At 41.2% G+C, this 18,506-nt stretch overlaps 1 protein-coding gene across 1 annotated transcript in view; it reads right to left on the reverse strand.

The window, feature by feature from the left end:
* Positions 1 to 6,476: 6,476 nt before the first annotated feature.
* capn5b (calpain 5b) overlaps positions 6,477 to 18,506 on the reverse strand; it is a 45,709-nt gene continuing 33,679 nt past the window's right edge. The window contains exons 6-13 of the mRNA XM_074610598.1: positions 16,510 to 16,703; positions 13,869 to 13,946; positions 13,261 to 13,456; positions 13,051 to 13,173; positions 12,760 to 12,956; positions 10,768 to 10,889; positions 8,516 to 8,652; positions 6,477 to 7,350 (exon numbers count right to left, since the gene is read on the reverse strand). Coding sequence (XP_074466699.1) covers positions 7,168 to 7,350; positions 8,516 to 8,652; positions 10,768 to 10,889; positions 12,760 to 12,956; positions 13,051 to 13,173; positions 13,261 to 13,456; positions 13,869 to 13,946; positions 16,510 to 16,703 — 1,230 coding nt within the window. The 3' untranslated portion in view covers positions 6,477 to 7,167. The remainder of the gene's footprint in view (positions 7,351 to 8,515; positions 8,653 to 10,767; positions 10,890 to 12,759; positions 12,957 to 13,050; positions 13,174 to 13,260; positions 13,457 to 13,868; positions 13,947 to 16,509; positions 16,704 to 18,506) is intronic.

Here is an 18,506-nt window from a genome sequence, read left to right on the forward strand (position 1 = left end):
ATATAGATAGATTTATCTGGACCCACAAAATCCAGGAAAAATTTTGATATGAGATAAGTTACAGACCAAGGCGTAAATTCAATTGTTATAGTGCCACCATCTAGTCAAATTGCACCACATTTGACACTGCACTGCCTTGGTTCCTGAGCAATACACCCACCAAGTGTGAGGTAAACTGGATGAACGGTTCTCGAGATATGCGAAGGACATATAGAAAGAAAGAGATTCCTCGCTTTATGGTTGGATATTTTAGGAAGTAAATCATGTGTGAACAGAGCCTGTCACAACTTAAACTAGAAGGGCACTCGGACCTCCGCCAAGGCCAAATCTTGTAACGTTAACTGCCTTCAACCTGAGCCTGCTTGAACGTGATTGGTCAATACTACTCGGAAACAGAAACCAGAACGCTTCCAATACCAAGATATTGTTCCGTTGCCTCCAGATTCTACATGTGAATGCAAAATCTGTCTATAAAAATGATCCTAACCCTAACCATTCAAGGTCAATGCCTAACCTTAACCATCTTGGGGGTTACCTTTCTAGACAGAACCAGTTATTACTGTTTCCCGCTGTTTCCAGTCTTCAGGCTAAGCTAAGCTAACCTTCTGCTGGATTTAGCTTGAGTGGGATCGATTTTCTAATCTAATTCTCGGCAAGAAAGCGAAGTAGCCTATTTCCCAAAATGCCAGACTTTTCCTTTAAGATGCTTTCCATTTGCACGGCAGCTGGATTGTCGTGATCACGCCAGAATCACGCACATATCCCACGAAAACCCATCTTGTCAGGTTTCAAGTAATGCATTTGTGTCCAGCAAGTCAGATCACGGACCAATCAGTGTCCCGTGAGGAGCTACTGGCAGCTACGGGTGTGGTTTAGGCGTGTGTGACGACTGTTCATTCTAAACAACAACGGCGGCTCCTGAAGAGGTTAGCGTAGATGCAGCAACAGCATCAATTAGATCAGAACTGGAGAGAATTTCATCATTGAAAGAAGAGCAACGAACAACACTGGAGGCTTTTCTCGACGGAAAAGATGTTTTCGCTCTTCTCCTGACTGGCTTCAGCAATAGTTTGATTGACAGATGGTTCATCCAATCACCTGCCAAGTATCATTTATTTCTCCCAAACCTCTAAGAGAAGGAAAGACACCTTTAGCAAACTCTAGCAGATGCCTGCGCGGTGAAAGGACACATGCAAGGTATCATGGAGCTTTGAATAAGGTGAATAATTCCCTTGATTCCTCTACGTATTCTTGATCACTAGAGGTCGCAAGCAAGAACATCTTCCTCTTTCAATAAATGTCTAGAATATTCTGTATGACATCCATCAAAACATGGATCCCATAATAATAACTGATAAGTCAAGTTGCTGCTACTTTTATATACATACTGTATACTGCAGGTTACTGAATACAAAATATTAGAAAAACTGGATACTGTTTTATTTCATGCAAGTGTGCAACATAAGCCTTCTACTTCACACAGTATGTTTATCAAAGTAGCAACAGCGGATTATGTTTTACAACACTCTGAGAAAAACAAAAATATATATATTTATATATTCTGTGATGTTGTTAATGGTGCGAGCAGATTTGAAGCGGTTTTGCTACATGCACTGGCATTTTTTTTGGATTCGTTACAAAAGTCACCGACGCTGTGAGCAGTTCATTCGAATGGTTTCGTGTTCTGAAAACCTGCTTTGGCATGGCCGTGCGGAAAATATGTACAGAAAACCGGTAAGCTTTATAGCAACTTTCAAAAAACCAGTCAAGGTCCGTACACTCCAACCAAGCCTGGTTAGTCTAGTAGCTGGAGTGTATATATATGTATATCTGTGTGTGTGTGGTGGTTAACAGTGAAAGCCATAACACTTTTGGCAAAGTATCACAATGTGCAACAATTACAATGAGTAAGAATAGCAACGCAATGACAGAGACAAAAACAAAAGAGGACACGTAGTGGAGAACAAAACAAATAAAAGGTATAAAAAATGTATAACTTCGCTTGTCTCACATTTGTCCCAACAGTCACATAGCAAACATCTTTACAAAAGCGTCCCTTTTCAATAGACTGTTAGTCTTTTTGGCACTGCTGTGGCACATGAGTTTGATAAGATTTCACATTGAGCTTGACACACTGTTATTCTGGCTCCTTCCTCTCACTATTACTGTAGGATTGAGAGCGACGCGGCGACTCCGAAGCCCCAAAATACTCCCATCTATCAAAGCTTGTCAGGTTGTGTGGTAGATGTTACATTTCTGTGCCACATCCGTACAAATAAAACAAAAAATATAGTGAGCCATGAAATAACACAACTGGTCGCTGCTGAAAAACCTGTAAATGTTTAAAATACTGGACTCAGTTGAAGAGAAACTCTGGAATATAAAAGTCCAATCAGCAAAGCAGACTGTAGATCGTGTTGTAAAATACACAACAAAAGTTGTGAGTAATTTTGCCAAACCAGGGTTCAAATGTTTTGTCTCTTAGTGTTGACACCAGTGTCACCTAGCCCAAATTTGTATTACTTTTAAAACGCAGAGCTAAGCGTTCATTTATCTGAAAAATAATCTCAAGAAGGTCGTTTAACAAAATTTGCCAGAATCCTCAGAAAACTCTTCTAACTATCTGGATGCAAAAATTGAAGAATAACTTTTTGTAAGACACCACACGAACCGTGTAAGGATACGTTGTTCCATTGCCTAGCAATGGTGTTCTCACGACTTAACCACTTGATCACCGTATGGCAAACCGTTTTAACATTTAATAGCTGGGCAGGATATTCATTAGAGATATCGGCAACGTCATTTTGCCTCTTCAAAACTCTGATTCATGATATCTCTAATTCTATTTTGACGAGGCAAAACTCTAATTTCAGATATCCGTAATTACATTTTGACTAGTACGATTAAAGCTACTTTAACCATTCATGTGTATGGGGTTTGTCATTACAGATATCTACAATTCAGTTGCAGATATCAACAATGTGAATTACGGATATCCGCAACTGAATTATGACTAGTCGTAATTCCAGTTTCAGATATCTACAATTTAATTCTGACAAGTCGTAATTCCAGTTCAACATATCTTTACTTTAAATGACGTTTTAGATATCTGGAATAAGAATTACAACTAGTCAAAATGCAATTGTAGATATCTCTAATGTTAATTCCAGATAGTCAAGCTTCGCTATTAAATGTTAAAACGGCTTCCCATATCACCAAGCATATTGTGTACACGACTTCCCGCGTCATAACCACGAGTTTCATTTGAAGGCGGCATAAAAACCAGCAGCTATCCAGGCTCACATTGTCTGACCGTAACACTGCTTGGCACTACAGTTTCTGTCTGTCTGTCTGCAAGTTAACGTGACATTTATCCAAATCCACTCATGTTCTGCCCCAAACAATACAAAAAAAAGAGCACAGAGAAGATAAATAGCACCTAAATAGAAGTTAACAACTGCTGCTAATGTTCACAGATGCTAGAGGCATTATGAATGCATCACTGTATTACAAGACATAACTGTTTCAAACCTGTTGATATGATATCAGACTGACTGTGAGGTGCATTAGTGTAAGACATGCTGACTGCTCAAAACTAGCAAGACTTTTGAGATAGAAAGAATAAATATATAGAGTAACAGTTGAACAGTACAATACAAGGCCATGAACATATTGGAAAATAACCCATGCAAGACACATTTATAAAGATGCTGTACACAAAGGTGTGTGTGATCAATTAAATGCCATGTGTGACAGTTCAAGTAATGGAAAAAGGCGCTGAAAAAAAACTAAAAAATGGACTTGATAGTTTGACTGAAAGATTAGTCCACTAACCGTTTGTCTTACATTCAAAGGAAATGTCTTGATAATGACTGTAACATACATTTGTAACTCTTATTATGGAAAAAAAAGACGTACGAAAAAGTCAATAAAACTTGGAATGAAAAGTCTCTGCAATGATATTGCACAAAAAAAGTTGATTTTCTGTCTGGGCTTCTGTCACAAAAAGCCCAGGTGCAAAAAATAAAAGGTCAAACTGGATGGCCACATGATCAAGAAAATGCCGTAGTTCATCACAGTTAGATTACATTGGACCAGCATTGGTTCAATATGCAATCTGAAATCCTTCTGAAATCACAGTTCATCTCATGTTGTTTTCCTGCTGTGGAGGCAAAGCCAGGACAAAAGGCGATGGCACAGGTTGTTTGGCAGGACGCCTTCTCTGCTCGCCCTCCTCTTTCTTTCATCCTTAAAGGGTCTTTCTTTTTTTTTTTTTACTCCACCACCCTTTAAACTGAAATAAAGTGCAAGGTGTGTGCTCCGCTAAAGGGCTCTTTTCCTTTCGGGCTCACACCTTTCCTCAGAAATCTTCCAGGTATACAACGTGGATTAACATAATACATTCATTCACGCACTCCCAGATACTCGCGCTGCAACACACACACACACACACACACACACACACACACACACACACACACACACACACACACGCACACACTCACGCCTGTTCTGTGCCAACAGCAGAAAGCACAGCTGCTGTCTCTCGGGGTCACGTGGCGTGAGTCTTGGGCCCGGGCCAAAAAGACTCAAGTCAGAGGAAGCGTCAGGCAGTGGTGTTGCCGTTAAGAGATGATGTGGCACAGGGGGTGGTGGTTTGTAGCTAGGCTTGGGCCAGGCCAGGCCAGGCCAGGCCAGGCCAGACCAGGGCGGTCCGAAAGGGACTAAGAGAGCGGAGGCTCATCTTTGGTCCCATAAAGCACTTGATTATGTCAGGGTGAATCTTTGCACTCCGCTGGACTGGGAAGGTGTACACACGGGGGGAAGGGTAGCACTATCAAAAGCACCGGCTGCTAAGCTACGACCGGAGACATGTGCAGCACAGCCAAAGAGTTCAGTTTTTTTTTAAGCCATGCAGTTTTAGATCGTCCATAGCAACCGGCAGCAAGCGTCTCGGGGAGTTTCTAAGTGATGGAAGACGGGAGGCAAGATTTCACACATGAGCGCGCTCACAGAACAACACAGAAAAGCTCTCAGTAAAGAGGGAGAGAATAGCTGCTGTTGGCTTCCCTTTTGTAAAAGTTCACAATAAAAAGTGACAAGACAGTGCTGCATGCTCTCCAAAGCACCGGCAAACTGGTGAAGACTTGAGGTGTCTGGGTAGGGCCGACTGGGTGGGACGATTATCCAGATATAAAAGAGTATACGTCATGTCGATATTATAGGAGACTATGAGAAAGAAGCTGGAACAGAAAAGGAGGCTGTGCTAACACTCAGCTGATGGAGTATTTAACGTTATCCCCCCGCCTCCTCGAGGTGGAGAGACAGACTCAACCGTAAGGCAATGCATAGCCCTTGGAAACATTGGCACATGCATGGAGAGTGCAGACATGTCTGCTTGTGTATTGTGTGTGTATGTATGAGTGTGTTTGAATATAACAATATGCAGAAAGAAAATAAGAAGTTTGTAGAAAGAGAGGCGGAACTTATTTTGGAAAAAAATATGAACGGTAGTCAACGGCGAGAGACTTGCGTCATGATTCACACATATGACGTTTGTCAATTTAAAAGATAATTTTGCAAGTCAAGAAAGTCTCAGATTGTTGTAAAACTGTTGAAGTATCAGACTGTGAAAATACATAATTAGAAAGACAACACCACCAAAAGTGGCGTAAGTGACGTCTCTCTCTCTGAAGGTACGATGTCTGTGTGTTTCCTACTGGGATGAACTCACACCAGCAACGGGTCTGATCGTTCTTTCTCTTCCCGGCTGATAAAAAGACCAGGAGTCGCTGGATAAAACACATCAGGCCAGATAACGTTTCATCTGTGTGTGGTCATAGCTAGGTAGTTGGTGACGTATATTATGGTGTAGTTCACTGAGCGGTTTCACACAAAACTAAATGATACTACGACAAACTGAGACTTTCTTGACTTTCAAAATTATCTTTTAAACTGACAAGCATCATATTTGTGATTCATGCCACAATTCAAACGGGATGAAAAAAATATTTATCTCTCTCCGTTGACTACTGTTCATATTTTTCCTGAAATAAGGTCCCATGGTGGTCCACCGGAAGGGGCGGGACTTAGGCTCTCTATTTTGGAAAAAAATATGAACGATAGTCATCGGCAAGAGACAAATAATTGTGGCATGAATCACACATATAAAGTTTGTCAATTTAAAAGATAATTTTGAAAGTCAAGAAGGTTGCAGTTTTGTCGTAATATCATTGAGTTTTATGTGAAACAGCTCAGTGAACTACATCTCTCGTCTCGCACAATATACGTCACCAACACTAGCTAGCTAACTATCTTAGCAATGGTTCAAACACAGATGTAACGTTATCTGACCTGATGTGTGTTATCCAGCGTCTCCTGGTCTTTATATCAGCCAGGAAGAGAAAGAACGAGTCAGACTCGTTGCTGGTGTGAGTTCTTCCCAGTAGGAAACACACAGACATCGTAGCTTCAGAGAGAGAGACGTCACTACGTGACTTTTGGGTGTGTCGTCTTTCTAATTACGTATTTTCACAGTCTGATACTTTAACAGTTTTACAACAAACTGAGACTTTCTTGACTAAAACTGACAAACATCATATGTGTGATTCATGATGCAATTCAAACAGGATCAAAAAGATATTTGTCTCTCTCCGTTGACTACCGTTCTTATTTTTTCTGAAATAAGGTCCCATGGCGGTCCACCAGAAGAGGAGAGACTTCACCTCTCTATTAGGATCAGACCGGTGAACTGATTTCAGCTGATATTCTTAAAAAATGTGTTAAACTGTAGCTCAGTTGTTGGAAATTCTGGCATCAAACCTGCAATGAAACCTACTTTTTGAACACATTTCTGATGCAAACATTAAATAAAGGGACAATGTTGGCAGGAATGTGTTCAAAGATATTAAATACAAACCCCAAAGATTGTCTATGGACACTTTTCATCCAGAAATATAGTTATAGGCCTTCAAAAACCCCTTGTAACAAAGCTAAAGGCTGACGCAAAAGAAAAGAGGGAAACAATAAGAGACACAAAGAGAGCGCAAACGGCAGAAAGACAGACACAGTGAGCTCCCGCCGTGGTTGGAGGATCAACGGCGGACATGAACGGCGGGCACGCGATTGAACGCCACCTCGATCGTCGTGATCATATAAACGATCGCGTCAGATGTTGGTGAGCGTGGTCGAGGTGATGAGGCGCACAGTGAGCGTGCCCGGGAGGTCGTTGTCCTGGCGGCTGCCCTTGTCGCGGAGGTGAAGCGTGTGCTGCTCCTGCCGCTCGTTGGGGTCGCTGAACAGGATCACCTGACCCAGGAAGGTGTCCACGATCATGTTCTTGTTGTAGATCTGTTGGCCGCTCGTGGGAGGAAGGCAGAGATCCGAAAGCGAAGGAGGAAAGAGAAGCAAGGAAAGAGAGAGGACAGAAAAGACAATAAGCAGTCACGAAAGAGAATATACACAAATTAAAAGTTGATAGAAGGTAGAAGAAGCACGGAGAGATTTAGTTTTCTCTTCCACTATGTTCATTTACAGCGGTAACATAACATACATAACGCCACTGCTGAACAGTAGATTTACACATTTTGTCGGGATGTGCTTGATAAAAGTAGATGTTTTGGTCCGGGTGGGAAAGGACAGAGCCACACATACAGTAGGTTAAGTGTTTTGGTGAAGAGATGAAGAAGTATGTTATTACACGGAGAGGAGTCCTTTCAGTCTGCAGTCACAGCAGACACGCATCTTCATCAGTTTGACACAGAGAGGTTAACAGATATTACATTTTGGTAAATCCCTTCAGAGTTCGGCCGATTACAGCCCAGCTTGTCTACAGAGCAGCAGATGAACACTTCTGCCTCCGCTCACCGAGATACTATGATGCAATTTCACAGGTCTGATTGAGGAAATGCAACATCACATTACCAACATTAATTCCCTAATAAGTACACTGGTTCTCACATATCCCCTGATATTGAGCCTGTAATTGATTGGTAATGGATGTTCAGCTAATTTCCTCAGCAGTTACACTCTCGTGTGGTAAAGTCAAACACACACACACAGAGACGATGAAGGAAGGTGAGAAATAAAGTGTTAGGGTTCAAGAGCTGAGAAAAAATTCAAAGTGTGCAGCTGTATCTGATGTCATTTAATGACATCGGATCTAAAATTACTCCTTCATTTAGCGCAGAGATCTCAAAAGCGAAAGGCAGTGAAAAAGGTTAATTTCAGACCCTGCACGTTATGCATTCTATGTATTCTATTTCATCTTATATTTTATTTTTTATAATGTGTTTTTTTATGCTTTTAATGTTTTATGTAAAGCCCTTTGAATTGCCTTGTTGCTGAAATGTGCTACATAAATAAACTTGCCTTGTGGAAATTGTGAATCATTGATATTAAAGTGCATCATTCACAGAGGACCTGAGCTGCTTCAGTTTGGTTGCAGCCCTCATGTACGTGACCTCCAGTGTTCAGCCCCACAGTGGGATGATGTCTGCAGAGAGTGACAGCTCACCTCGATGTGGATGCCCTCCTTGGGTTTCTTGCGGTAAAACAGGCCTTTGATGTCGAAGTTTGGGCACCGCGTGTCCTTGTGAACCGGTGAACGAACCCTCTCTCCTTCACAGGTGATGATCACGTACGGATCCACAGCTGAAGATGAAAGAAAAAGTCTTTCAATCAGTACATAGTGCTGATAACAGACACTAATCAGATTATACTGTATGCATTGATGATTAGGTGAAGAGTTTATTTCCAAAACATTGTACACTGTATGATTATTTTCATTATCAATTCATCTCCAGGTCGTGATTTCAAAAACGTTCTTGCACAGTCTTGAACTTGAACTAACTTTATCAACACAACATTTCAGTCCTCCAACCTTCATCCGTAGGACTGAAAAGTTGAGTTAATAAAGTATAAATTAAGTTGATTCTTTATTATAAATCACCAAATATACCAATTATAAATCTACCTTCAAGTCTTTTCCTGTCAGGGTTTATTTCACAACAATAATCGGTTCGCTGTATATTATTCCGCTTATCACACGGCTACTTACTTAATAAACCAATCATTTGACACAAAAATGCTCCACAACTACCAGGTCTATATGCATGATCCTGGTCTCTATGGATAGGTAAGACCTCAGAGAATTCATCCCCAGTGTAAGGAACATTGTGACTGTTACTATGCCTGAGTAAATTGTGATGAACCAAAGGAAAAATGTACAATTTTTATCCTCGCCTAAAATGTTTTCTAGATTAGACAGTGGATAACACCATTATAGAAATGATGCCATGCACAGAGATGCTATTGAATTCATTCAGTAACTCCTCGACTACAACTGTGCCAAAGCAGATATAAATAACACAAAGCACATAGATTCTACAAAGGTTTTAGTCAGGATAGGACCAGGCAGACCATGGGTTTTCTACCTTTTGAAAAGGAATTTGGCTCTAAAATACTACTGATATCCACTACAGGAGGCTATGTGCACACAATGGAGCCTTTGGCCATGACATTTAGCCTGTGCATCATCATATTCTACCATTTTTCACAGTATAAAATCAATAAAAAAACACAAAATTGTGTAATTTTGACTCCAAATGGAGTAGTTTTATTATAACAATGAAATATGATCAAGTAGATAGTAACAAATAAGATCAATAACAATGTAAATAAGATAACAAAAAGAATCCAAAGTCAAGTATGTACCTTCAATATTCAATATTATAAAGTAAAAATACTATTTCTCATGCGTTGATCTTGTAACTAAAATATTGAAATCATTTCCAAACAAACATTGTTTAGACAAAATGCACTTGGAGTGTTGTTTTAGTAGCATTAAGGCCTCATCTCTTAGAAACAAGGTTAAATTAAGGAGTTTTACTAGTAGTGGAGTATTTTTTCATGATTGTATTTGCATAAGTAAAGGATCTGAGTACTTTTCCCAGCACAGGAAACTAAAGCCACTATGTGGAGGATGTAAGGGTTTTGGACTTTGGTGCCCTCCGGTGGACACTGTGGGAGCCACCAGGAGGATCTGACCCGGGATAAAGGATGAAAAAGGTTGAGAGCGCTGCATAAACTTAACTCATTTCTACCAGGATTGTATCATTTTTAGGTTATTTAATTTTGAAAGATAATCACATTAAAAAACTACACATAGTGGCTTTAAAAGTGAGTAAAAGGTACAGGTTTGTGCACACAATATAAGAGCTATAAAGGGGGTAGGGACTGTACACTGCAGACTAGAGCTAAATAAGCAGCTACAGTTTCAGCAGATGGTGCTGTGGTACCTCGTGATTTGCTCAGAAGTCTTTCCTTACTGGGATTGAGGTAGTGCAGCTCTGTGGGTGTTCACAGGAGTTTACAATGCAGGAACATGATCATCAACTTGCCAATACAATGCATACTTGCCAACCCTCCCGATTTTCCCGGAAGACTCCCGTTTTTCATCGCCCTCTCCCGGTTTCCTCCCGGGGTCACAATTCTCCCGTATTTCTTCCAATTTATGGACATTTCTTTTTACTTTTCATTATCTTAGCTTGTTCCTGGAACTGAACAGTGTGTATAGTCCCATTCTGGTGACTTTAAAATGAAAATCGAAATCAGCGAAATCATTTTTATGTTAAACTTTTGATTTAACCTTTAATTTCAAGGAAAGAAAACTGAATAATTTGCCCATTTGGTTTAGAAATCCTTTCTATTTTTGAAGTCTCAAGGTTGGCAAGTATGATACAACGTGATGGGAGTCAGTGGTCCTACCTCCATTGGACTCCTGTCCCTGCAGACCCTCAGCATTCAGTACATGGACCTGAGTGACCAGCTGAGGGTAGCCACACATCCCCGTCCAACATGTCTGAGGAGGATCATCAAGAGTCAGCTCTCTGGGAAACAAAGAGTGGACGTGATTGTTATAAAACCGTTGAAGCCAACTGAATCTGTTTTACATTCCAACCTCTTTCTTGTACAAGAGAAACAAATTAGTGTCCAGTAACACAAAGTTAACAACATAATTCTTTGAGCTGAAATGAGAGCAAAACTTTGTGAAACACTCCTCTGGGAGATGAAGTCAAAGAGCAGCAGCAGTAGCAGCTGTGCATGCAGCCAGCATTTAAAGGATAGGATCACAACTTTTCAAGTCTGCCTTAGAGGAATACTTAACCCACACTAATTGCATATCAATTACTCATCCCGTGTTGCCTTAAATTGTTTTTTCTAACATGCCTCCACGGTGAACGAAGAATCAAAAAACGGAGAAAAGTCTTGATGAATTGAAGTAAATGGGGGCCTCGTTTAACATCTGTTTACAAACTCTCACACAACTGGTGCAGTATAATCCAGGTTTCATTGATCCAGGCGTACGCTCACTTCTTCCCAAACTCATGCATCTTCACTAGAACCTGACTATGTAAAACACTTTGTGTGAGAGTTTGTAAACAGATGTTAAACGTGGCCGCCATTTACTTCAATTCATCAAGACTTTACTCAGTTTTTTTCATTCTCCGTTCGCCGTGGAGGCGTGAGAGAAAAACAACGTCTTCTTCAAGAATTCACGGTAACACGGGGTGAGTCATTGTGGGTGAAGAATTCCTATAAAACAAGAGCCCAGTGCCGATATGAACACTGAAATAGTTTTTGCTTGTTGTAATTCCTCCTCCTGTTCACACTGGACAGCAGGAGACCCTTTTCTAAATCCACACACCTTGTTCTGTATATTCCAAAGTTCCCTCTTTGTGTTACCATCCCTTCTGTTAGGGCACTTTCACAAGCCATAGTCCGTTTGGCTAGTCCGAATCAGAGTGAAATTGATACTCTAGGTTTGTTTTTCTATTCAATCTGGTTCAGTTTCACAGCGCACAAATTAAAGCGGGCCACGTAAAAAAACGTAATCTGCTGAGGGGCGTGTAAGAAGGAGTGAATTAATCTTTTTCATGTCGAGAGCTGCCACTTCTATGCAGGGAATTGCGGACTTTGAAACATTGCTGTTGAAGTGTTTTCACTTTGACTCGGCACAAATCCCTTCTCCAGTTTATCTCAAATTACTTTATAAACGTGAACTATTTTTGTGGACTTTTTTTTGTGCATATTCTGTATGTTCTCTTCGGCCCAGATATCGAGCACCCATCAGACCTCTGCAGAAGTCCAGGTCAGTCCTATCCCACTCATGTTAACCTGTCATTAACCTGTGTCCATCTCAACAAATGCCTGCACAGGGAGCTTTCGTTTTGGTTTGCTTGGAAACGGTTCGAGACCACATCTCGCAAGCGGTCTCAGACCGCTTGTTTTGGTCCGCACCAGAGTACAATTATTGTGTTCACAACCGCCAAAATGAACCGCACCAGAGCTCGATTAAAGTGGACTAAATGTTGGTTGTGAAAGCACCCTAAAGCACTATGTGTAACAGAGTTTGTACTGTATTTGGTTCCACTTACCACAGAGTTCACAGCAGCCTCTCTACAATGTATTGACAAAAATAAATCCTTTCTATGAACATGTAAGCATTTTTAATTGTTGAGATGCAACCTAAAAGTCTATCTGTTGGACTTGGAATGCATTTTATAGCGCTAAATCCCATCCAGACAATCAATAATATGTAAATAACAACAAGCCTCCAGTACTTCTTCTTCTTCTTCTTCGAGACCTACAGTGTATCGTGACATGTACTCGTGGTTGAGAATCACTCGAAGGTTCAAAGTAGACTCAGGGCATTGAAAAAGTTACACTATGTGTTCAGTGGTAAGATATCAGATTTACTTGCAGTCTGAAGGCACATCAGTGAAGACACGGAGCAGGAAGTCGCCCTGCTGCCCGGGGTCAAAGGTTGTGGGAATGATGACGTAGCGGCCCTCCTGCAACTCCTTCCTGAGGAAGACGCAGCGCGAGTTGATGTAGATGGAGCCCGCTACTTTCTGCTGGGCTGAGTGCATACGGTACTTACGATTTAGCTCCACCTGCAGGATGAGAAGACATTATAGAAGACGTCTGTCCACCTGAGGTGATCATTAGTTTATTAATCAGGCTTCTTGTGCATGTGTGTGTCTCTACCCGGTGAATATCAAAGCCTATGGCGAGGTTTTCCCCTTTGCCCTCTTTGGGTGTGGCTCTCTTTTCTTTCTGCTGTAAGCAGATCAGCACCTCGTCCTCCACCTTCTTCACATCAAACACATACTGGGAAGAGAGAGAGAGATGGAGACATCATATCATACTCTGGTCACACATCTCTCTATAATATGCACACTCTCTTCCTCCACCAACCTGAGGGTTCTGCAGGAAGGTGGCCTTGTGATTGATGCAGCCTCCGGACCGGTTGCGAAGGGGGTCCTGGCGGTGGACCCAGGAGCCCCTCATCACCTCCTCCTCCCAGGTCTTGTGGATGCTCAGGTAGGAGGTGTTGATGAGGCGGCACAGGATCAGGTCAGTGAAGTACTGGCAGAAGTCGTCGAACGTCATCCTGCAGGAGGGCAGGAAAAGGAGAGGAGAGAAGAGACCGGAGAGAGTGGATACCAACTAGAGGGAAAAGCTTGAAAGAAGAAGAACCTTCAACAGGTACAAAAATAGAGGAAATGAAATCAGGAACAAAGAAAAGGGTCACATGTTAAAGGGAGACTAGGATTTTTGGTGCTGACATGGAATGAGATTAAATGTTGACAATAATAGAATCGGTATCAATACAATTTTATCAATTCCCGTCCCTATGGAGCCCAAAACAACGCAGTAGCATCAGTTCAGGTGAGGAGTTCCCATTAATCAATTAGACGGTGAACATGAAATCATTCATTTAACCATGCCAGCACCACCTTAATAAATGGGTCTATGATAAGGGAACAGCAAAATAAAAATGTTAGTACATTTATGGTTCTCACCAGAACTCGCCGTCGTCCTGCACGGTGACACCGAGCTTCTCTCTCTCGCTCTTGCTCACCTTGTTCCACTCCTCCGAACTGCAGACAGACATGACAGCAAACACACATGTGAGGCAGAAGAACGGCATCAATCTGACAAGAAAACTACAAGACGACAATTGTTAACGCTTCATATTAAGGTCCTTGTAATAAGCGTTAGTTATTAGGTAATAAGGCCCTTATAAGATGCTTATTAAGACTATACAAGTGTTAATAATAGCATCATAAATATGTTTATTGTTTGATTATAAGCACCCACATTTTGGTCAAAGTATGTTTTAGCATCAAAATACTATTTTCCCTTCAAGCTCTTCTAAAGACATTTTCCCACGTGACCTGACGTAGGTCTCTGCACGATGACGCTGCTACATGTACAGTATATTTACATCCTTATAGTCAGTGTATTAACGTTACATACAGTAACTTAGATGGCGGTCGGCGTGCTCCCAGTTTGGAGAAGCAGACAGGAGTACCGGCAGGAAGCTCAGCAATGTACTGATGTGGACGCCACGTTAGTTCAGATCAGAAAGTCACACAATAACACAAACAAACTAACCGATCGATGCAGCGGTAGACCAGCAACTCTGAGAGGTAAAATTAGTGTTTTTTTAAGTGGAGTCTGGTGGCTTTGAAGACAGCGATATAACGACTTCAGTTCCCCGTTAGAAAGGGCTGTCTTACGTCACTGCTCTTTTAGCAAATAAAACAAAAACGTAAAAGAACGCAGATGGACCCGCCCTTTAATAAGGATCTCATAAAGACTTATAACAGCATTATTACCTCTTAACTAACGCTTACTACAAGGCCCTTAATATAAAGCGTTGCCAGATATTAATATGTATGAATAGTGTGAGCCATTTAGCTGTGAATCTTTTAATAATCATAATTACTGTGAGCTCGGTAACTGTATCAAGTTCAGATATATAAATGATGCATGTGTCTACCCCTCATGGGCACGATTACGTTAAAGAGTCAGTTGAATGTGTGTGTTTGTCAGTGTGAATCATACGTAAACATCAAGGTCCATTCTGTATTCACGGCTCAGGGGGAAACACAGGCTTTTTACTGGATGCATTAGCTCTGTGTTTATGTCTCTCTATTTATGATTCACTGACGGACGTCCACGTCTCAACAGTCTGTCAGACTCCATTTACAGTAACAGCTTTTTTTTTTTTTTTTATCAAACCATGAATAAATTATTCACAGCGAGAGCGAGCGAGTGATTGAGAAAGAAGAGAGATGACTCGCGTCTCTTTAATAACATCTTTCTCTCTTTTCGGGCCTTATTAATAATTCAGACTCCATTATGATCCGGCTTTACCACCTCCCTGTTTGTTTCACAGAGTCTGGAAGCCAACAATTCACAGACAGAGCGATGTCGAGGGAGCAACTTCTCTAGCTCAGCATTACCTATTGCCCTATAGGAAGTCTTTTCTAGGGAGAAATAACAGCTCTGTCCACCTGATTGAATGGCCACCTGTGGAAACAACTCTTTTAGATTCACCTTTCACGTTAGAACTGAAGGTTTAGTCAGCTAAATTTCTGTTTTGTGAGGGTCCCGGGAAAAATGCTCTCTGAGCTGCACTGTTTGATATTATTCTCTACAAACAAGCAACGCTCCAACCGGGCTGAAGTCAGTCATTCGTCTTTGCTCTGTGGCCCATTAGCTTGATTGCATCTCCATTTGTCATTGTCTACATGACATTTTCCCATTGTGCTGCTTTCTTGTCTACGTTGCGGGCATTTTATATGAGTTTTTGTCTTTGTTCAGTCGTTTTGTTGTTTGCTCACTCATCAAACTCAATCTCACAGAGACCAGTGAGACCGAGGGGACCAATGCGCTTTCGACATTTTAAAAATCTAATTTGTGAAATTGTTTGAATTGGTACAGGTCACAACAAGGTCACGTATGAAAGGACAAAGACATTGTTTGTGTTGCTCTGGAAACGTCTGACTCACCTAGATTACAGTGAGAAATTGGACTGGGGGGAAAATGCCCGTTTCGAGCACGTGGCCAAGAGTAGGGATGTCACAGTGAGGACATTTCCCCACCGGTTAATAAACACCGGTGTTACCGATTACACCGGACATGTTACAAGAAAAGATGACAGTCAATATATGTAGCACGCTTACTTTGATCGTTCCCTTATAGCATTGGGTTTAAATCTGAATTTGCGCTTTTGCTTTTTGCTTCGACACCAAATCCTCCTCCATCTGTCAACTCTCTCTTGTCCCGTGTGTGTGAAATCTGACTCCTGCTACTCTGTGCTGTACGGAGCAGACACTTTCAATTTGTAGCATCTGTCATCCGACTATGTATTGATAACACGGCGCTGATATGCGAAAATGAACTAAATGGGTTTTATTCCTGGTTATTTCGGTTTTATCCAAAGTTTATTGAGTGTGTCCAAAGCCATACACCCACCAAACACCCGCCAAGCGTGAAGTAGATCGGATGCACGGTTCTCAAGATGTGCGAAGGACACACAGACAGAGATTCCTTGCTTTATTAGATAGAGGAAGAAGGCTCAATGAGACAAGATAAGATATGATGAGCTGCAGCAGTTCATCCGTGCCTGTAGGTGGCAGTGTTGTGATTTACCTGTCGCTCCAGGGGCCGCTCCACTCCTTCTCTCCCCAGGGGTTCCTCATGCGGATCATCTGCAGCTTCTCCGACTTGAAGAAGGCCAACAGTCCGTGACCTAGCCGCACTTTCCGTACGTCTGTCACGGCGTAGGCGTGGCCTTTGACCAGGCCGCAGTCGAGCCGTGCCTCCATATCCTCTACCGTGGTCGCCTGGGAAACAGGAAAACAGGGAGATTTAGTGGTTGGAAACATGGAAGCTTTTTTGGATCTCTATGAATATGTAACAGAAGAAGGCTGGCACAGTTTCCTGGGAAATTACAAACAGGTAGGTGTTTGGTAAAAGGCACACAGGGACGATGTCGCAGTGGAAACTGCACAAAAAGCTTTTGTGTTTGTCTGGGAACCGAAAACAGAGATTTTTGTTCCTTTATTACCAACAGTAGAGACATGACAGGACACCAGAGGGAGAGAGAGAGAGATGCAACAAAGATCCCCGGGTGAACTCTAACCAAGGACATTACGGTTCATTCGCAGCATCTTAACTCCTATAAGCCATGCAGGTGCACCATTATTGCTTATATTGTACAGATGTTGCATGAGACTTTAACACTTTTATCACGTAGGTCTTAATTTAATAGTTTTAGCCAGTAATTCTATCAATTATGATAAAATTATATTCACTAAAAGAATTGATGAGATCTGGGGACACAGCACAAGAAACTCAAGCAGTCAGATGATCTAACATGTTGCAACAAACCAACACTTTAGCCAGATTATCTGCACCACTTTGTTTGGATGTAAAACCACTTATTGCAGGAAAACTGTTTGTGTGCACAACTACTGCAAGTGTGGGTGTGTTGGATGTTTACAAGGGACAGATTGGATAATCATTTTACCATTTCTTGGAACTATCTTTCAAAGCATTAATTGTTTTTTTGGACACATTTTGCTGCAGTCTGAAATAAAATTATTGACTGTCCATGGATGTTAGAATTAAGTGTGCATTGATACTTGAATATACATTAGACTTTATATTATATTATTATATAATATTCTACTATTCAATTATTATACAATTCATATTTGGCCTATATATATTTATATAATATTATATATATATTTTATATTAATAGCACTGACTTGGAATGAAATTGGTTCAATGTAAAAATACAAATAAAAAATAGCTTTGATGTAGTTAAACTATTTTTGGGGTATTTTTATTTAATGTAGAGTAACTGGTAGCTTAGCTCACTAAACTTTCCAATACCTTGCCCAACACTGCCTCTTAATCAACTCATATATCAATTAATTGAATGGAATCTCCGCAATCATTTACTACTATCCGTTACTTTTACATGCAAACCTGCGCAGTTGACAAGAAGCATTGCCTCTTCATGAACTCTTAATTGAATTAAATGATGTACAATCCCGAGAACACATTGGAAGGGAGGTGAAGATGACAAGCACTAGCACGTTCCCGACTCTCTAGCGTGTTCGCAGCATATTTGAGGGAGTTTTTTTGTTGTTGTTGTTGTGGGAAAACACACACTGGAAGATTTACAATAACAATTTGAGCAATGCGCCATAAGAGGAGAAGAGGGAAGAGAGTCATCAGACAGCGTTATCAGAAAATTGGTCTTCGATCCAATAATTATGTGTTCTGTGCACTTTTTTCTTTTTTTGTGAGACATTATAGTGCAAATTTTGTACTCTATTATCCTCGCAACAACAGAGAGCCTGATTAATATGACAAACAGAGAGTTGCACAGACAGACAGGACAAATGGATGTAATACTTAATGGAGGTCTGAAACACTGGTTTGTCTGGTGAGAATAAAAGACCAGCTAATGGGTGTCACGGTGGTCCGACGGTCTTTGTGTGCAGCCCTGGAAGGTCAGAGGCTGGAGTCTGGTTACCGTAAAACTACAGTTAATAGCCCGGGCTTTTATTTGCTTCAATCACTGAACTCAACCAGGAAAGGTGTCTTTATGAGACAGGTCTTTAATTCCTTTT

This window comes from Sebastes fasciatus, chromosome 16 (genome assembly GCF_043250625.1).
Source record: "Sebastes fasciatus isolate fSebFas1 chromosome 16, fSebFas1.pri, whole genome shotgun sequence".
NCBI lineage: Eukaryota > Metazoa > Chordata > Actinopteri > Perciformes > Sebastidae > Sebastes > Sebastes fasciatus.